The sequence below is a fragment of the Peromyscus californicus genome, unplaced genomic scaffold (genome assembly GCF_007827085.1).
Source record: "Peromyscus californicus insignis strain IS unplaced genomic scaffold, ASM782708v3 Scaffold_7__1_contigs__length_154581171, whole genome shotgun sequence".
NCBI lineage: Eukaryota > Metazoa > Chordata > Mammalia > Rodentia > Cricetidae > Peromyscus > Peromyscus californicus.
This window is the reverse complement of record NW_026294595.1, coordinates 16,174,436-16,196,246: the sequence shown is the minus strand read 5'-3', so window position 1 is coordinate 16,196,246 and position 21,811 is coordinate 16,174,436. Positions and strand designations below refer to the sequence as shown.

Genomic DNA, 21,811 nt, shown 5'->3' with positions numbered 1-21,811 from the left:
ATCCTGATGGAGATGAATACTGAGAACAATGTATATGAGTAATAGTACAGGTCAATAAAACACTAACTTTTATTATTTTAGACTTCCATAAATGTTTTAATATTCTTTGCATTATAATGCACATCTGTGGTTAACAGCATTAGTATCCCACCCTAGTCCTGTCTCTGTAAGGCACCTCCTCTTTTTCAGTTCTTTTTTCCCCTACAGCTCGCTCCCAGGCACCCAGGGACACATGGGAGTAAGCACTGAGTCACGCGGAATTGTAGCTACCAACTGTGAGACTAGGAAAGCCTGCTACACAGTGGCCTAGGATGATCTTTTTGCCTGTTTTTAGGATTTGAATAATTTATTTGATTATTTTTAAGTGTGTGTGTGTGTGTGTGTGTGTGTGTGTGTGTGTGTGTGTGTGTGTGCGTGAATACAGGTATTTGTGGAGGCCAGATGAGGCTGTTGAACTCCCTGGAGTTGGGCATTACAGGAGGTTGTGAGCTGCCTGATACTGGTACTGGGGAACTAACTCAGGTCCTCTGCCAGAGCTGTACATGCTCTTCAGTCCATGGATAAATTTTTAAATGGCATCATTTCCTCCTGCCTTTTTATTTTATGAATGAGGACAGGAAGGCATGTGGAGTGGACAAGAAATGCTGCGGACGGCACTGACATTGACTACTATAACTGTAAATGACATTCTTGGTCTGGAGACTTTAAATGTCTGTCTGCTGGAGTTGAGTCATTATGAAGCACAGTGCAAGAAATCAAGAGAAACACCCTTGATTTGACTGGAATAACCCACATGAGATAGTTAATGACAACCATGCTGATGAAGCCAATTAAAGGTTTTGAGTTCTTTATGAATGGCCAGACAATGGGTGGACTCACATCTCTGCAAAGTCTCTTGTTGCCCAAGCTCAAGGGTACAGCATTTTAAAAGATAAAACCATAGTTACATCAGTGCTGGGGGGAGGTGTTACATTAGTGAGGGATTGGGAGTTGCCTAGTGACATCTGCTTTCTTTACAAGGCTCAGCAGTATCTTCCAAACACTACACAGTATGTTTGGACCATGGTCAAGGCCATAGATGGACTGTCCCAGAAGTATTGCCAAGGTGAATGTGGTTGTTGGGAGTGGAAGACTGAGAAGTGACCAGGCAGGCACAAAATAATGTTGGGATAGGATGGTGTTACCTTAGTTATTTCATGATGGCATGATGTATGTAACAGAACTTTCTGGGGAGACACACACACACACACACATACACACACACATCTCCTCATCTCAGAGAGGGATCCCATGACAGACCAAAGTACAGATACCACCAAAGTCCAACTTGGTAAATCAGTGAGTTTTATTGGGGTTACTTATGGAGTTATGGGTGAGGGGTTACTTACAGGAGCAGAAATGACTGAGAGACAGCTGCATCACCAAAACCCACCCCAGCATGAGGGACAATGAACAAAAGCTGGGAAGCCTGGAGCCCCCTGCACAGCCTGCAGGTGGCCCAGCAAGTTGAAGAGTGTCCTTTCCAGGTGCCTCAGTTGATCTTAAACCTCTTCCAGCCGGCTCCGCTGGTTTCTGCTCTTTCACACAGGTGGTCTGGTCTTGGGCTTCTTAGCAGCTCAGCTCCTCTAAAGAGAACTCTTCAGCTTTTCTGTTTACTCTGGCAGGGAGGGGCCTAGTGAATCTGGTCAGTTTCAAGGACTTCCTGAAGCTATTTTGAGTTGTTTACTTTCCTGCTTAAGGAGCTTGCCTGGAGGATAGAATGTTTCAATGTTGGCAGAAACTGTTGCATAATATATGGCAAACTCAGGTCCCCCTCACTCCCCTCCTTAAGGCTGGCCTTACCTTGCAAGGTATCAGCAGATGACTCACCCTGATGCAATACCTCTGGCCACCCAAATATGATTATGTAATGACAGAAGGATTGGAATGTATTTATTTCATAGCATTTCTCAAAACAGCATCAGCATTACCAGGGGCATGTACTAAACCTTCAGAAACCCCACACCCAGTAAATTAAAATCTCTTCTTAGACATTGCAATATGTTCCCTAGGATTTACTGATTGACTAATGCTTTCCTGGATCTTCTCAGTGTAATTTTCCATGTAGATATAGTCAGATTAATTATAGTTAGGACTATATGTGTGCTTCTGTAGAAATCAAGTTATCTTAAAATGGCAAGAGAGCATAGTGGGTAAAATTGTTGCTGTCCAAACCTGATGACCCAAGTTCCATCTCTGGAACCCACAGTGGGACAGTGGAAGTAAAGACTGATCCACAAAAGTTGTCCTCTGACCTTCATACATATGCCATGGTGCACGCGCGCGCGCGCGCGCGCACACACACACATACACACACACAGTGCAATAAATACATTTTAAATGCTTAAAAGTAATTTGTTTCCATATGTTTTGCTTGAAAAACTGCTAAAGAATGTGTCTCTCCAAACAAGAGAAAATGTGGCCTCCTTAATGTAGGGTATCTTCACCAGAGAACAGGGAGGTGAGTCTGCCTGATAATGGTAAAGAAAGAAGATAACCAGGCAGAGTGGAGCTGTTACAGGCTCAGCAGCAATAAGCAAGCCGTGTAGACAGAGAGCTCAGTATGTGTAAATGAATTAAGAGATTTTGATGGTGGGGAAAATTTGTGGGGGAATAATGAACTCTATGCAAAAATTTTGCATGGCAGTGCATGCCTATAACCTTAGTACTCAGAAAGTTGAGGCAGGAGGATATTGAGTATGAGGCCAGATCTGGGTGAAAAAAAAGAAAATATGACGAAAAAAAGGAGGAAGACAGACAGACAGAGAGAGACAAAGCAGAGAAACAGGGAGGCTAAAGAAGGCCAGAGGAGCACACTAGAGCTGACCCTGATGTTAGGGATGAAGTGACCCTGCCTCCCTCCTGTCTGCCATGCGGTGGCAGTGATGAGGGAAAGATGGTCTCCCCCCTCCACCCTTTGCTACCTGTGTCAGGTGAGAAAGTTGGCACCAGGGTCACAAGAGCAAGAGTACTAGCCCTGCCCCTCACCAGCTGCAGCACACAGGAGAGCAGGGGGGGGGGGCCTGCAACCGCACCTGGGCAGCACACTAGAGCAGGTGAAACAGCCCTGAGGGTGTGAGGACCGGAGAGCAGACCCATCCCATCCTCTCCTGTGTTTCCTACAGCAATCGGAAGAGAGGACCTTGCACCTTGCCTAGGCAAAGAGTAAAGCTGGCCCTGGTGATGTGAGTGTGGGTGACCCAGATCTGAGGACCTGAGAGCAGAACTGGTCCTATTCCTTGCTGCAGGCTGCATTGGGTGAGCTAGGCAAGGCAGTGCTGGAGAGCTCGCCTAGGTAGTGAAAACGAGGAAAGCTATGGAGCTGACCAATCCAGCTACCATCCAGGTCCAGAACCAGGGCTCTGTTGGCCCACCCCAACATCCACCTCATCTATGAACTGTTGGAGCATGTGAAGGGGACAGACCTATAGATCCAAAACAGCAGGATCTCCACCACACAGGACGACAACAGGATATCCAAGAGGAGCCCAGTGAGAGCCCGTTATCAGTGGTGTAGCAGAAACTAGGGGCCTTGAGCCAGACCAATGACTCAGCAATGAACACTTGCAAGCGTAAAGGGTAAACTGTGTGACTCACCCATCACGCTACAGCTTCCACAACAAGATTCTCCTACTTATGTTTTGCTGTTCTGTTTTGTTGTTTGTTTGGTTTGGGTTTTGGTTTTTCTTTTAAATTTGGTTTTGATTTTGAGGGCAGGTTGCAAGGGCAGAGGGCAGATTCGAGGGGACAGGGAAATAAGTGGGATCAGAATGCATGATGTGAAATCCACAAAGAATCAATAGAAGTTGAAAAAAAAAAAAAAGACAAGATAAGGCAATTCTTTATTCCAGCAAGAAAGTTATCTAGAAGAAAAAGATTAGTAAGATTACTGTATGAGACAGGTCTATTGTATTTACACTATTTGATACAGATCTACCCTTTAAATAACATTTTATTTTATTTTGATTTATTTATGGTTTTAACAAAGTTGTAAGATTTTAATGAAGGAAAAAGGTTGTGGCAAACAATAAATGATTGTTATTGTTGTGGTGTTTCTATTCTTTCTAGAACATTCAGGAAATCTCTTCAGAACACACTTTTTGCCCCTGTGGTTCAAAATAAGCATTGAGTGAGTGTGAAGGTTTACTTACAACAAATAAGTCCAAGGTCTCATCGCCTAGCTGAAGAAACAGACCTTTGGAAGCCTCACTTGTCTATCTTCTTTCCCATCTCCTTTCCCCACTTCTGGCATCTGTAACTGTCACCCTTTGGTGGCCATCATTCCTTTGCACATCATTATACTATTACTACGTATATGACTATCCCTCAAATATGTACTGTTTCGCTTTATATGTTTTAAATTTTTATGGAGATGAGATCATAGAGTATGCATTCATCTACAGCCATACACTCTCAGTGTTCATTTATGTGAATTAAGGTGTTTTGCAGAGAAGATGCCAAGAGACTTGATAGGAGAAATACTTCAGAAAAGTGTAGGTCATAGTAGTCAAGAGTAGGCAGTGAGAGGTTGCTCTTTCATATTTTATACCCTGAAGGACAACATCCCATCCTCCCTTAATTATGTTCTGGAAACTTTCACTTATTTATTTATTTTTATTTAAAAGTTTTATTTTTTCATTTGACGTACCAACCACAGTTCCCCCTCTCTCCCCTCCTCCTGCTCACCCCTCACCTTCCCTCAACCCCACACCCTATCCACTCCTCAGAGAGGGTAAGGCCTCCTATGGGGAATCATAAAGTCAGGCATATCAAGTTGAGGCAGGACCAAGCCCCTTCTCCCCACCACCCATATCAAGGTATACCTCCACAAGGAATGGGCTCAAAAAAGCCAGTTCATAAATTTTGGGATAAATTTTGGTCCCACTGCCAGGGGCTCTACAAACTGCCCAAGCCACACAACTGTCACCCACATTCAGAGGGCTTAGTTCGGTCCCAGTCAGGTTCCCCAGGAGTCAGTCCAGAGTCAGTGAGCTCCCACTAGCTAGAGTCAGCTGTCTCTGTGGGCTTCCTCATTGTGACCTTGACCCCTTTGATTATGTAATCCCTCCTCCCTCTCTTCAACTAGACTCCAGGAGCTCCACCCAGTGCTTAGCTGTGGATCTCTGTATCTGCTTCTGTCAGATGAAGGTTCTATGATGACAATTAGGGTAGTCATCAATCTGATTACAGGGGAAGGCTGGTTCAGGCACCCTCTCCACTATTGCTTGGAATCTTAGCTTGTGGATTCCCAGGAATTTCCCTAAAATTAGGTTTCTCCCTAACCTCATAATGGCTCCCTCTATCAAGATATCTCTTTCCTTGCTCTCCCTCAATGTCCCTCCCCCAACTCAACCATCCTGTTCTCTCATGTTCTCTTTCCACCTCTCCTTATCCCCTCCCCCCTCCTCCCCTACACTCCCAATTTACTCAGAAGATCTTATATCTATTTCCCCTTCCTAGGGGGATCCATGCATGTCTCTCTTAGGATCCTCCTTGTTACCTAGCTTCTCTGGGGTTGTGGATTGTAGCCTGGTTATCCTTTGCTTTATGTCTAATATCCGCTTATGAGTGGTTACATACTGTGTTTGTCTTTCTGGGTTTGGGTTACCTCACTCAGGATTTTTTTTTTTTCTAGTTCTATCCATTTGACTGAAAATTTCATGATGTCATTGTTTTTTACTGCTGAGTAATACTCCATTGTGTAAATGAACCACATTTTCTTTATCCATTCTTTGGTTGAGGGGCATCTAGGTTGTTTCCAGGTTCGGGCTATTATGAATGATGCTGCTATGAACATAGCTGAACAAATGTCCTTGTGGCATGAATGTGCATCATTTAGGTATATGCCTAAGAGTGATATTGTTGGATCATGAAGTAGACTGATTCCCAATTTTCTAAGAAACTGCCATACTGATTTCCAAAGTGGCTGTACAAGTTTGCACTCTCATCAGCAATGGAGGAGTGTTTCCCTTACTCCACATCCTTTCCAGCATAGGCTGTCATCAGTGTTTTTTTTTTAATCTTAGCCATTCTGACAGGTATAAGATAGTATCTCAGAGCTGTTTTGATTTGCATTTCTCTGATGGCTAAGAATTTTGAGTAATTCTTTAAGTGTATTTTGGCCATTTGAGATTCTTCTGCTGAGAATTCTCTGTTTAGATCTGTACCCCATTTTTTAAATTGGATTGTTTGGTATTTTGATGTCTAGTTTCTTGAGTTCTTTATATATTTTGGAGATTGGCCCTCTTGTCAGATGTAGGGTTGGTGAAGATCTTTTCCCATTTTGTAGGCTGCTGTTTGTTCTTTTGACAGTGTCCTTTGCCCTATAAAAGCTTCTCATTTTCAGGAGGTCCCATTTATTAATTGTTGCTCTCAGTGTCTGTGCTACTGGTGTTATATTTAGGAAGTGATCTCCTGTGCCTAATGAATTCAAAGCTACTTACCACTTTCTCTTCTATCAGATTCAGTGTAACTAGATTTGTGTTGTGGTCTTTGAGTCACTTGGACTTGAGTTTTATGCAGGACGGTAGATATGGATCTATTTGCAATCTTCTACATGTTGACATCCAGTTATGCCAGCACCACTTGTTGAAGATGCTTTCTTTTTTCCATTGTACAGTTTTGGCTTCTTTGTCAAAGCTCAGATGTTTATAGGGGTGTGGATTAGTGTCACGGTCTTCAATTCAATTCCATTGATCCAAGTGTCTGTTTTTATGCCAATACCAAGATGTTTTTATTACTAGAGATCTATAGTATAGCTTGAAGTCAGGGATGATGATGCCTCTGGATGGTGATGATCTTCTTTATTGTACAGGATTGTTTTGGCTACTGAGTTTTTTGTTTTTCCATATGAAGTTGAGTATTGTTCTTTCGAGGTGCTCTCTGATTTCTTCAATGATTCACTCAACATTCGAAAGTACAATATTAGCCTTCATATACTTGTGTAGTTTTTCTTACTGTTAACTTCTGGTTTTATTGAACTATGATCAGAAAAGATACAAGGGACGATTATGATTCTTCTGTATTTAGTAAGAGCTAATTTGTTGCTTAGAATGTGATCTATTTTAAAAAAGATTCCTTAGTTCTATTTCTGTTGGATGGAATGTTCTGTAGATACCTGTGAAATCTATTTGCTCTATGGTACACTTTAACTCTGGGATTGCCTTACTGGTTTTTAGTTTTGGATACATAGAGATGAGAGCAGGGTGTTAAAATCAGCCCTATTATTGTATCAGTATTGTATCAGGATGTTTTATGTCTTTTAAGTATTTGTTTTTATAAAATTGAAAATGCTAATGTTTGATGCATATGTTTTTATGGTTATTATATTTTCTTGATTAAGTGTTTCTTTTAGTAATATATAGTACCCTTATTTATATCCTTTAATTAATTTTTGTTTGAAGTCTACTTTATCAGGTATCAGAATGGTTCTGCCAGTTTGTTCATTTTCTAGTTTTCTATCTTTGACTCTAAGTTAGGGGTGTGTCCATTACTGATAACAGACATTTGAATGTAGATTTTTAACCAAGTGGGATGGTTACATTAATTTTAATTGGTAAGTTGAGGTTATTTGCATTTAATATTATTATCGAGATCTATTCATTACTTTATGCAATTTAGTTGGTTTGGGAGTTGGATTATTGTTTGTTCTTTATTTTATTCCATAGTAATATCAAGGGTTTACTAATTTACTATGTCTGACAAAATGGATTCATTTTTAGATTTCATTTGTTTAGCATTCCTCTCAGGAAATTTATTCTTTTCTGTGTTCTCATAATTGAAGCTGTTTTTCTTCTTCTTCTGTATATAATATCCCCAGGTATCTTCTGCAGTGCTGACTTGATGGTCACAAGCTGCCTTAATGTGTACTTGCCTTGAAATATTTTCAGCATGTCAATTTAAAAACTTATCATTAGGCAGATCTTTACCCTCTCCCTCTGATCCCTGAGATCCTCCAGTCTAATTCCCAACTCTACAGCAGAACACCTGTGGCAGCCTCCCCAAACTCCATCTCTATTAGATCCCACAGGTCTTCCCCTTCAAACCCTCCTCCTCCACTTGGGGCTTTATCCCAGCCCCCAATCTGATAGGCATGCCTTGCTAACCAGTAGGCCACTCCTGTCTGGAAAGTAGGTAGGCTGACTGTAGTTCTTCCCTTCTCCTTCTGTTCCTCTAGATCCACTCCCCCAGTCTCGTCCCCAGCCCTGTAGAAGAATTTCTAAAGTGACTTCTCTCTTCACTCTCTGCTATTTCAAAGAGACTAAATAAGCAGAATCTGATGAGACACTCTGCTTCCTCCATTCTGTTAACCCCTTCAGACCCTTGGCCTATCTCCATTACTAAATACCAGCTCCCAATATCCAGAAACACATTTTACCTGGAACCCCCAGTAGTCACACCTGTCAAGTCCACAGAATATTTCCTATAAGACAATATAGCCACTACACTCTCCTAAAATCCAGAGAGGAAACATAGAATAAAAAGAGCCAGTGAAAGAACACCCTGGCCCCAAAACCCGAGCCAAGGAAACACACCCTGCCCCTAACCAATTCAGCACTTAAATCCAACCAATCCCTGAGCACAAAAACCAAACAGTCCCTGAGCATGAAATCCAACCAATCAATGAGCTTGTCCCAAGCTCAGGACTTGAGATCCTACCAGTCCTTACCCTAAAAATCTTTACCCTAGAAAGCTCCACCCCTAAGAAATCCTATATAATAAGTCCTGTACCTGTTCAATTTGGGGCTACTTTTTTCCACCCTGACAGAGGCAGCCACTCTCTTGGATTCTTCCCTCCCAATAAATCTCTTGAGTGAGGTTTGTTATAATGTCTTTCTTTCCCTGGAGAAAAGCAGAGGAGAGCTCTAACAACTTTCTCCAAAGCAGAGCAAATCTGTAATGGCTCTTGCCAGAAAGGAATGAAGTGGAACTGGAGCAGAGCAGAGCAGAACTGTAACACTTTGGCTGAGAAAACTATCCCTTGCTGGAGCAGAGTTGTTACATTCTAGGGAAGCTGAGCAGAGCTGAAACACTTCTCCAGAACAGAAAGGAGCAGAGTTGTTACACTTGCATTAGAGAAACATTTCTGGAGCAAGGACTGTAACACTTCACTGGGTAAGCCGTGTCTCCCCCCCCCCTCCCATCAGGACAGAGCTGTAACACTTCTGTTGGAATACCGTTCCCTTTAGAGCTGTAACACGTAGAGGTATTCTTTGGCTTCTGCCTACCAGGATGTGTTTTCCTTCAGTGCTGTCACACTTACAGAAACAGAAACCAAAGAACAAAACAACCACCCAACAAAGACAAAACTAGATACCAGTGGCTAGAACTGAAATCTTCCCAATCCCAAATGTCTGGACACTGGTGTAAAAACCACTATGTCAGCCGGGCGGTGGTGGCGCACGCCTTTAATCCCAGCACTCGGGAGGCAGAGCCAGGCGGATCTCTGTGAGTTCGAGGCCAGCCTGGGCTACAGAGTGAGTTCCAGGAAAGGCTCCAAAACTACACAGAGAAACCCTGTCTCGAAAAACCAAAAAAAAAAAAAAAAAAAAAAAAAAAAAAAAAAAAACCACTATGTCTCCATAGAGCCCAGCAACCCTAACACAGCAGGCCCTTCCAACATAGCTGAAGCATATGATGATGATAGAGGTCCTTAAAGAGGAAATGAATAAATCCCTTAAAGAAATCCAGGAAATCACAAACAGTAGAAGGAACTGAATAAAATTGTTCAAGACCTGAAAATAGAAATAGAATCAATAAAGAAAACCCAAACTGAGGGAATTCTGGTAATAAAAAATTAGGTATTGGAACAGGAACTACAGAGATAAGCTTCACCAATAGAATGCAAGACAGAAAAGAGACTCTCAGGCAGTGAACACATGATAGAAGAAATGGATACATTGGTCAAAGAAAATGTTAAATCAAAAAGACTCATGACACAAAACATCCAGGAAAGCTGGAAGACTATGGAAAGACTAAATCAAGAATAACAGGAATGGAGGAAGGAAAAGAAAAACAGGTCAAGGGCCCAGAAAGTATTTTCAACAAAATCATAAAAGAAAATTTTCCTAACCTAAAAAAGAGGTGCTTGTAAATGTACAAGAAGCATACAGAACACAAAATAAATTGAACCAGAAAAGAAAGTCCCCTTGGGGCTGGAGAGGTGGCTCAGTGTTTAAGAGCATTGATTGCTTTTCCAGGGGTCCTTGAGTTCAATTTCCAGCAAACATATGGTGCATGGTGGCTCACAACCATCTATACTGAGATCTGATTCCCTCTTCCAGCATGTAAGTGTACATGCAGACAGAACTCTCACGCATAAATAAATGCATTAATTAAAAAAAGACATATGGCATTTAATAATTAAAACACTAAATGTACGGAAGAAAAAAAGAATATTAGAATCTGCAAGGGAAGAATACCAAGTAACACATCAAGGCAGACCTCTCAGAATTACATCAGACTTCTCAATGGAGATTCTAAAAGCCAGAAGGACCTGAACAGATGTGCTGCAGACTCTCAGAGACCACAGCTGCTAGCCCAGACTACTATAGCCAGCAAAACTTTCAATCATCATAGACAGAAAAAAATAATACATGCCATGACAAAGCCAAATTTAAGAATATTTGTTTACAAATCCAGCCCTACAGAAGGTGCTAGAAAGAAAACTCCAACCTAAGGAAGCTAACTACAACAATGAAAATACAGGGAATAAATAATCTCAGACCAGCAAAATCAAAAGAAGGGAAACACACACACACAACAACAACAACAACAAAATAACAAGAATCAATAGTCATTCATCATTGATATCTCTCATTATCAATAGATTCGATTTTATAGTGAGAAGACACAGACTAACAGGATGGATGCAAAAACAGGATCCATCTTTCTGCTGCATCCAAAACACACACCTCAACATCAAGGATAGACACGGCCTCAGGGTAAAGCAAATAAACCTAAGAAGAAAACTGCTGTAGCCTTTTTAATATCTAACAAAATAGACTTCAACCTGAAACTATTCAGAAGACAGGGAAGGACCCCACACATTTATCAAAGGAAAAAAAATTCACCAAGAGGACATTGCAATTCTTAATATCTGTGTCCAAACACAGGGGCACCCAAGTTTGTAAAAGAAACACTACTACAGCTTAAATCACATATTGACCCTCACATACTGATAGTGGGAGACTTCAACACTTTACTCTCACCAATAGACAGGTCACCCAGACAAAAACTAAGTAGAGAAATATTGGAGCTAACTAATGTTGTAAACAAAATGAACCTAAAAGATACTTACAAAACATTTCACCCAAACACTAAAGAGTATACCTTCCTCTCTTTGCTTCATGGAACTTTCTCCAAAATTGACCATATACCCAGACACAAAGCAAGTCTTAACAGACACAAGAAAATTGAAATAACTCTGCATCCTATCAGACCACCATGCATTAAAGTTGGATATCAGCAACAACAGAAATAACAAAAAGCCTACAAATTCATGGAAATTGAACAGCTCTACTGAATGAAAAATGGGTCAAGACAGAAATTAAACAATTTCAAGAATTGGATGAAAATGAATACAGAGCACATCCAAACTCTGCAGAATAGGAGACAAAAAATGGAAGAGCCAGAGGGGACGGAGGACACCAGGAGAACAAGGCCCTCTAAATCAACTGAGCAAAGATCATATGAACTCAGAGACTGAAGCAGCAAGCATGAGGCCTACTCAGGTCTGCACAGGTCCCCTCAGCAGATACTATACCTTTCAGTTTTGTGTATTTATGGGACTCCTGAGTATGGCAGCAAGAGGGTCTCTCATTCTTGCTCCTTCTCTTGGGGATCTTTTCTGACTTTTGGTTTGCCCCATCCAACTTTGTGTGATGGCTTTTGTTTTATCTTACTATGTTTTATTTGGTTATGTTTTGTTGTTATCTCTTAGAAGCCTGTTCTTTTCTAATGAGGAAAAGAAAGGGAGTGGATCTGTATGGGAGGAGAGGAGGAGAGGAAAGGAGCGGGGAACTGGGGGGAGTAGAGGAAGGGAAAACTGTAATCAGGATACATTATATGAGAACAGAATCTATTTTCAACAAAAGGGAGAATCTTTGTTGAATATGGCACTGTTGGTTGGCAGTTATTTACTTTCAGAGTTTGAAGTGTATCATTCCATGATTTTCTGTCTTTGAAGCTTGCTGATAAGAAATATAGTGTTATTCCCCTAATTGTCGTGCTAGAAACCCCATCCAACTACTGAGGTATCTGGATGCAGAGATCCATGGCTAGGCCCCGGGTGGATCTCTGGGAGTCCAATTAGCGAGAATGAGGAGGGTTTATATGAGCGAGAATTGTTGAGACCAAGGTTGGATAAAACACAGGGACAAATAGCCAAACAAATGGAAACACATGAACTATGAACCAATGGCTGAGGGGTCCCCACTGGATCAGGCCCTCTCAATGGGTGAGACAGTTGATTGGCTTGATCTGTTTGGGAGGCATCCAGACAGTGGGACCAGGTCCTGTGCTCATTGCATGAGTTGGCTGTTTGAAACCTGGGGCCTATGCAGGATCGCTTGGCTCAGCCTTGGAGGAGGGGACTGGACCTACCTGGACTGAGTCTACCAGGTTGATCTCAGTCCTTGGGGGAGGCTTTGCCCTGGAGGAGATGGGAATGGAGGGGGGTGGGCTGGGGGGAAGGTGAGGAGGGGCATAGGGGGGAGAACAAGGGAATCCGTGGCTGATATGTAGAACTGAATTGTATTGCAAAATAAAAATACAAATTAAAAAAAAGAAAAGAAATATAGTGTTATTCTCATGTTTCTGTCTTTCATAGATGAGGAGGCATTTTGCCCTCACAGCTTTTAATATTGTTTCTTTGCTTTGTATTTTTGACATCTCAACATAATAGGTTACTGGGAGATTTTTCCCTGATCAAGTCTATTTGGACTTATAAATTCTCTTACGTTTGAATGTCTGCTTATATTGCTAGATTTGAGAAATTTTCTGCTGTTATTTTATCCAACATAGTCTTCATGATGTTGGTATTTGTGTCAGCTTCTTCTACCCTGTGGATATTAGGTGTGGTCTTTCGATGGTACCTCAGATTTCTTGGACATTGTTGTCATGCTTGCTCATTTTTTTTCTTTGTTGTTAGGATGCAGCATTTCATTATTCCCCTCCATCCCTGATTTTTTTTCACTGCTTAGATAGACCATTGGTGATGCTATCTAATATGTCCTTTATGTGGTTCATTGAATTTTTCATTTTCAATATTTTTATTTTTCCCCTGAATCTTGTCTGGTTCTGGAATTTTCCTTAAAAGGAGGAGGTTTTTAATAACAGCTTCAATCTAATTGCTTGTAATGAGTCTGTTTAAGTTGTTCATATCTTCAGGGCTTAGTTTTGGTAGATGATGTGCACATAGAAATTCTTCTGTTTTTTCTGGCTTATCCAGCTTTTCAGTATATAAATTTTCATAGTAACTTCTAAAGATACTCTGTATTTCTTCAGATCCAGTATAACGACACCCTCTTTTTTCTAAATTATGTATTATAAACATTGCATATAAATATTTGTTATACATAAATTTATCTTTAGTATAGATCTTATAGATCTCATCTGCTCATGACATATTTTTTTATCTCTAATTTTATTAATTTAAGTGTTCTCCCTCTTTTTGACAGATTAGCTAAGGGTTTGTAAATCTTACTAACTTTTCGAAGAACCATCTCTTTGATTGATATTATACGTTGTTCTTTAGTCTCCATTTAATTAATTTCATTATTGTCAATTTTCTTGGTGAACTTTGCCTCAATGTAGTCAACTTTTTCATACACATTGCTGAGTTTCTATATTTTTGGTTGTGAGCCCAGCCTTTACCAGCTGAGCTATCCCTCCAGCCCATTGCTGAGTTTCTAAATTTCATTTTGCAGAATGAAAAATGAAAAAAACTTTTTCCTCTATAAAAGTCACAGATTGAATTCACCTCTTTGTTTATGTGCACTCTCAAGTCCTTGATCATTTTTACCAGTAAACTTTGGAAATCTTCATCTAGAGTTTTACTTATTTTATGTTCAATAGTTAGGACCTTTTGGAGAAGCCATGTTGCTTTGCTTTTTCATGTTTCTTGCCAACTCTGTGTTGCAATTTGTACATCTGCTGGTTTGCATATTCTATGGATGGGTGGGGGTTATCTTTTTATTGAGCAGCCTACTCTGCAAGTCTCAGTCCCCAGTACCACTCAGTAAAGAGAAAGCAAACTCCTGCAGCAGAAGCATCATACTATACAGGATATAGAAATACACTTAAAACACACTGTATTCCACCAGCACGTCAGAGTACATCATCAGTGATAACAGAAATGAGACAGGAAGAATTACTGGAAAGTGTGCTGTGAAGTGAGGAATCATTTAGGGTAACAACGGCATAGAAAATTAATGGCATAAAGAAAGGGATGGGTGGAAAAGAAATAGAGAAGCTAGGATAAATGAATATGGAAGGATAGAAAAAGGAGGAAAGGTCTAGAAAAGAAACAAATTCAGAAACAGAAATTAAAAAATTTACCAATGATGACCAAGTTCAAAAACACAAATAAGTTACTAAAAATAAAAATCTGAATACCAAAATTAATCCTTAATCCCCTTAATAAGATAAAGTTAGAGTACTATCAAATACACAGATGGGGCAAAAAGGGAAAATGTTAAAACTAAAAAAAAAAAAATTTTTTAAAGAAATTAAGGAAAAGAAAAATATTTGGCCCAAATGGGAAAAAATTAATAAATAAAATTGGATGGATGTATGCAGAAGAATAACAAACCAGAAAACTGAGAAATACAGCGACGTTAAAATCTTGCTCAACATGAAAGTGAGGGTGGAGAGAAGAATTATAAAAAGTAAAAGGAGGAAAATGGGGTGTCAGATTAGCTTCTTTCTGGGTCCTCAAAAATTGAAACTGCTCGTTGTATCCAAAGAGTGGGCCAAGGGTCCATTGCATTGATGAATGCATGTTTTTTCAATGGTTTATGCTGTTGCTGAGTCTGGACTGAGTCTGGACAAGTGTTTGGTGTCCACCAGAGCTGTCATTACAGTGGTAGCGTTCTTTCTCCATATAACAGGGGCCTTTGCTGGCAGTGCTCAGCTTTACATTGTACGGTCCCCCATATTATCTTCTCCTGAGGCTCCCCAGATTGGAGGGTCTGGCTAATATTTTAACTAGCATGTCTCCCAAGTGCATTAAGAGTATGAGAAGCAAGCAGCACAGAAGTCTTCATACTTTCAAGACATGCTGGGTATTAATTGCCCTGATGGAGAAATACAGTTGTGGGTGTCTTGTTGTTTTGGTTTGAATGAAAATGCCACCCATAGACTCATGAGGAGTGGCACTATTAAGAGGTGTGGCCTTGTCAGAGTAGGTGTGGTCATGTTGGAGGAAGTGTGTCAGTGGGGGTAGGCTTTGAGGTCTCAGATGCTCAAGCCAGGCTCAGTATCTCACTCTCTTCTTGCTGTCTGCCAATCTGAATGTAGAACCCTCAGCTCCTTCTCCAGCACCAGGTCTGCCTGTGCCTTGTCATGCTTCCTGCTGTGATGCCAATGGACTCAACCTTTGAACTACATTCCAGCTCCAATTAAATGTTTTCCTTATTAAGAGTTGCTGTGGTCATGGTGTCTCTTCACAGTAATAGAAACCCTAAGACACTTGTACAATCCTAGAACTTCAGAGTTCCCAGACTCTGTAGCAGTGAACAAAGGAGACTCCCAAATTAGATCTACATACTGGCCTTGGGCTCAAAGCCACCAAACTCTTGGAGTTAGTTTTGGTTGATGAGGTCAGTGTCTGACCATCCAAGGTGGGCTGTCTCTTCCTGTGCACTTCCAGCCTGAGCTAGGCCTTTTGCTGTCTGTATCCTTTGTCTTTCCAGTGCCTGGTCCTCCTGCTTTGCACACCTGCCTACATGTGCCTTTCCTCACTCAGGGGCTGGGTCAGACCTAACTGAGTCTCTGACCTGTGGGTGCTCCTTAATTAGGACGCTAGGGTAGCTCAGCTTTGACCACCAGATTCTCAAGATATTGCCTGCCTGCAGTCCCCTAAGTAATACAGTTTGACATCCTAGGCTTTCTCTCCACTGCTGTCTGCCCTTCTCACTAAAACCTGCAACTGCACTTGAAGCTTATGAGGGCTGTGATTTGTCCCCAGGAGAGGATCATTTACCTTTTTGGAAGGTGCTTCTATTTCCCCTTCCCACCCATGGAACTCTATGGCTGAGGTTGTACTCAAGTTACTTCTCCATGTTCTCTCTCTTTCTCCCTCTCCTCTCTCTCTCTCTCTCTCTCTCTCTCTCTCTCTCTCTCTCTCTCTCTCTCTCTTTTTGGCTTTTTCAGGATCCTTTCACTTCCTTCTTGGATTCCCAAGGCTCTTCCTCTGTTTCTTTTTCTAAGATAAAGTCTATTATTTTAAATTGTGACTCCTTCCTGCCTCAAACCGTCAGCCTGTTCTCAGCCTCCTTACCCAAAAGTCCAACTGAATTCAGCATTTGGGATATTATTCTACTGTCTTCTCGCTCCCATTATTGTCAATCTTTGGTTTCCGTGGAGGAAATGCATTTTTATTATTTGTTAGTTTTACTATTTGACTTTTGTCTTTAATTTTATGAAATCTCATCCCGGTGAAGTTATGAGTGCATTTCTTTTATATAATCCAAGATCCTTGTACCTGGTCCCATGACTCTCCAGAAATGGCTTCTTTTCATCTTTCTCTCCTTCTGTCTGGTACCAACAAAGCCCATTTGCATAATTTTCAGAGATTAAAGGAAAAAATGGCTTCAGGGCTTTGGACCTGTTCAGGGCTTTGGACCTCCCAGCCCCAAGCATGCCCAGAGCCCACACTTCTTTATTTTGTGTTGATTTGATTATGTTCTGAGCATGGATGTGTGCTATAAACTACAGAAGGCATGGCGGTCTCTCTATACAGTCCTGGCTGTCCTGGAACTCACCATGTAGACCAGGCTGAGCTCAAACTCACAGAGATCTACCTGCCTCTGCCTCATGAGTACTGGAATTAAAGGCATGTGCCACCACTCCTGATGATATAGCAATTTTAATGTTCTTTTCTTTCAGATCTTGATTCTATAGGTTGGAGTAAAGCCCAAGTTTCTGTATTTCTGACAAGGTGCCAGATGATGCCAAAACATCATTCACAGTCTATGCTTTAGAATCAAGTGTGTGCGCAATTAGGAATATGGAAAGGTTTATTTTGAATACCTATCATTTGAACACAAGTATCTTCCTTTTGAACACTGAACTACTGTCTTAGTTGGGGTTGTCCTTATAGCAGGGAACTTGATTAGGAGATGACTCAAGAATGACACCATGAATACTAGTCACTTTTATAGGTAACTATGGCTGGGAGCAGCTAGGGGCCCTCTGAGAAGCCTGAACATTGTCCCACCAGAGGACAGGAAGTCTGGGACTTTATCCACTAGTCTCTTAATTCGTTGGTAGCATGTGTCCCTGAGATGGAAGCCAATAAGGTATGAAGGTGACATGTTCTGGGATCTATTGGAGGCAGACTGTGAACTCAGATATGGGATAAAGCATCAAAATCTTTGCCTTGGTTTCCTTTCGGATTTATCTAATGATAGGCACTCTTGTCTCAGACCATCTGACAACTAGGCTTTGAAGAGCCCTAACAGGCCCAAACAAGACAAACATGGCATAGTCAGGCCCTGCCTCCCCACCCCTCCCCACTTCCCTCTCTCTTGCTAAACCAGTAGATTCTTAGGCATTTCCACATTCCTAAAGCTGGCTATCAAGGTCCATTCCCTTATTTAGCCACTTCCTTATGCCTGATTCCTTCCTGAGGCTAACCACCAAGGTCCAGCTATCAAAATTTCCCATTTGACAACACCGAGTAACATGTTCACTAAGAACCTACCAACTCACCCTGGCTCATCCTAACACCAACCTCCCCTTCCTCCCTTTACCCATCACTCCTGCAGAGCCGTTTGCTGCTGATTCTGTCCAATTCAGCCACCTTGTCTCTTCATCTTGCTTAATAAAGAATCTCTTTGTGTTGGAAATCGGCGTTTGGGTGTGTTCTGTGCCTAAATGGGGTTCAGAAGGGAGCACCCCGGGGTGTGCAGTTTCCTTCAGGCTTCCTTATCCTATAACAAGATAATGACTTAAGTCCGCTGAGGTATGAGCAGGCAGTCCAGGAATTGGCACTGCTTTGGGTCAAGTTTGTTGGTGGAGAAGCAGCAGGCTCGTGGGCTGGGAGAAAGAGGAGCATCCCCTCCAGTCAGCCTAAGGTGACCAGTACCAGGTTAAAAGCTTCATAGGACTCAGGACAGGGTCTTCTCCACATTGACCCTAGCACTGGCTACAGGCTCCTTCCGAATGAGCAATATTCTAGTACCTCATCTTACATCACCTAGCCCAGGCACCCACCCTGGGGAAATCCCATAATGTTTCTTTCCTCAGTCAGTCAGAGTCTGTAACTGTATTTCCTGCTTGCTGCTCTCACAGGCTTAGCATGCCCTCCCATTCCACGGCACTCTGATAAGTCACAGCCATGCTACCGTTGACGTTCATTCCAACAAAGACTTAGCGAGTCCTCTAGCACAAGGAACTAGTAATTATCTAGGGTGCCAGGCAGTCCCAGATCCTCTGAGGCAGCACTTCCTTCCTTCATGTTCTGGATAAAAAGGCAAGGGCCCCAGTAGAGTCTGTCAGAGAAGCTGAGCACAGCAGGAGCTCTAGTTCCGCAGTTACCGGGCACAGGTACAGCAGCAGGCAGCCGTTGTTCTGTAGTGTGCAGACACAGTTTCTCTGTAACCAGGTTGGAGACGCAGCCTGTGGTTTTCAGTCCCTGGTCTCTGATCTCTTGCTGTTTGGCTCTGGCTTGGTACTCTCTGTCCTCCTGGACCTCAGGACTGCCTGCATGGGAGTTATAGGGGAGCTGTTTCTTTGGGGCAATAAGCTGAGTCTAAGGATGTAGAGGGATCTTGGTGAGACTTGGGTTAGAGAGTCTGACTGGCTATTAGGCTGATCACCAGCTCCTCTGATCCAGGGTCAAACTGGGACTTAGTTCTAACTCTGTTCCTCCCTTAGGGTCAATCTGCACATACGTATCACTGGAGCTAGGTTGGCAGTTCTGAAACAACATCACCTTAATGTTGGTCATAAATCAAGGAAAACGTAAAGTGGGAAAGATTGGAAAATGGGGGCGGGGCGGGGGGAGAGGGGCTGTTCTGTGCCTTTGTCCTTACATCTCTGCATTTTCCCTTTCTTTACAGAACTAAGCAGAGAGATACCTTGGCTAAGACATATTCAGGACCTTAGTAGTCGTGTGTGGGTTCTTCATAATGATATCCTCACTGCAGTCCCTAGGAAAGAACAAACGGTTCCGGGTGAGTAGCCCAGGCCCTTTGTGGCAGCCCCTCTGGCTAATGTTGTGGGTCTGTCCTCAGCCTTTCATTTTCCTGCACATGTGTTGGCTATCCTTACCTGGAGGAGCACTGCAGGGCAGTGTAGTATAGAGGGCAGTCACAGGCTTGGACAGCTATAGGATGAGTCAAGAGAGAGAGAGGTAATCCCAGGAGTGGAAGGTTGAGGAAATGGTGGAAGTCTTGTTTTCTGTGACATTTCAAAGAACCAAATAGCAGAGAAAGATCTATGAGATTAATCTTTGAGTCTATGAGATGCTGATTTTCTCTAATGGAAAGAGTTACCCAAATGGGATGCCTGTGTGAGCCAGGTGGTGAATGGCAGGGGACATGAAGGTTGGCAAGGCCCTGTTTCTTTGTCTCTAGTTTAGAGCGGTGCTTTGGAAGCATAGACTGAACCCCGATTTCTGTTCTTGCATTCCCAGTCACAGTCACCTTACTCCCATGCCAATATCTGGAGACTCTTGAGAAAGGCAGGGGGGATCCCATGTATCTGGGACTGAGCAAGCCTGAACGCTGCCTGTTCTGCACAAAGGAAGGGGAGCAGCCCGTGCTGCGGCTCAAGGTGAGTTTAGAAAAGAAGGATCTGCTCTTGTTTGGCCAGGGGTGAGGAGCCCATCTGTCCCATAAAGCTCCCACTTGACAGAAACCCTGATTCCCAAATCTTTTAAAAGGCAATTCACAGGCTATCCTCACACCAATTCATTGTTCTCCTGAGGGTACATGCATCACCAAAGAACAAGAAAAAGTTATAGGGTATTTGAAAGTAGCTTTCCAAAGTAAGTTTTTGTTTTATTTTACAAAAGTAAGTTTTGTCAAGGAAGAAGGTTTTTAGAGTTACTCGTGTGTGTGTGTGTGTGTGTGTGTGTGTGTGTGTTCATATGATCATGTGTCTATGTGCATGCGTGTGCACATGTGGGTATAGGTCAGAGGTTGACACTGGGTGTCTTCCTTCATCTCTCCCCATATTATTATTATTATTATTATTATTATTATTATTATTATTATTGGTTTTTTGAGACAAGGTTTCTCTGTGTAACAGTCCTGGCTGTCCAGGAACTCACTTTTCAGACCAGGCCCCAAACACAGAGATCCACCTGCCTCTGCCTTCCAAGTGCTGGGATTAAAGGTGTGCGCTGCTGCCGCCGCCGCCGCTGCCACCGCTGCCACCCTCCCTACATTATTTTTAAGACAGAATCTCTCACTAAGTCTGGAGCTCACCAACTAGGCTAGGCTGGCTGCGGGGGGGGGGGGGGGGTGCAGGGATAACTGAAACAGCTGGACATGGTGGCACCTGCCTCTCATCTTAGCACTGGAGGTACACAGAGAGACTTCATCTTAAAACACTAGAAATATCAAACTCCAGACAAGCAAATTTGAAACTCGTGTCCTAATGTAGCTACCCTACTCTTAACATGTATTTGGGGTGTGTGATTCTTAATACTCTAGAAAGAACCCCAAGTCTCCAGGCCTGCTTTAATAGGTGGGGACTGGGTTACAGACAAGTACACAGCTGAGGTGGTGATGTTTCTTCCTGAGATCTCCTTCTCACCCACCAGGATGGGGACATAATGGAACTGTACCACCAAAGGGAACCTGTAAAAGCTTCCCTCTTCTACCAAAACAAGAGTGGCACCACCTCAACATTCGAGTCCGCAGCCTTCCCTGGTTGGTTCATCGCTGTCTGCTCCAAAGGAAGCTGTCCGCTCTTTCTGACCCAAGATCTGGGGAAAACCCACATCACTGACTTTGAGATGATTGTGGTGCACTAAGGTCAGTCTTGAAATGGGTGTTTTCTGCCAAGAGAACCTTGCCTTTGCCTCCACCATCCTAGCCCTCAAGGCTCTTCCTTCTTACATGAGCATTGTTGTCCTGGCCCATCCTTTACTGGGAAGCAGGTTTGCTCATGCTATGCTGGTTAGTTTTTGTCAGCCTACAACAAGCCAGGCTCATCTGGGAAGAAAAAAAAAAAATCCATTGAGAAAAATGCCTCCATTATATTGGTTTGTAGGCAAGTCTGCAGGGCATTTCTTGATTAGTGATTGATGTGGGAGGGTCTCAGACCACTGTGGTTGGTGCCACACCTAGGTGGGGGTGGGGGTCCTAGGGTGTATAAGAAAGCAAGCTGAGCAAGCCGTGTAGAGAAAGCAGCATTCCTCTGTGGTCTCTGCTTCAGTTCCAGTCTCTGGGTTCCTGTCCTAAGTTCTTGCTCTGACTTTTCTGGTACCCGGAAGTGTAAAATGAAGTAAACCTTTTCTTTGCCAAGTTGTTTTTGATAAATGTTTTATCACAACAATAAAGAAGGAAACTAACACATACATCCAAGTGCAGGTTAA

The 21,811-nt window shown here is 42.4% G+C and overlaps 1 protein-coding gene across 1 annotated transcript; it reads left to right on the top strand.

Moving 5' to 3' along the window:
• Positions 1 to 1,062: 1,062 nt before the first annotated feature.
• Positions 1,063 to 21,247, top strand: LOC128100378 (interleukin-36 alpha-like). The gene is made up of 4 exons (XM_052722470.1): positions 1,063 to 1,105; positions 19,326 to 19,439; positions 19,901 to 20,040; positions 21,035 to 21,247. The coding sequence occupies exons 1-4, from the start codon at positions 1,063 to 1,065 to the stop codon at positions 21,245 to 21,247; spliced, it is 510 nt and encodes a 169-aa protein (XP_052578430.1).
• Positions 21,248 to 21,811: the final 564 nt, after the last annotated feature.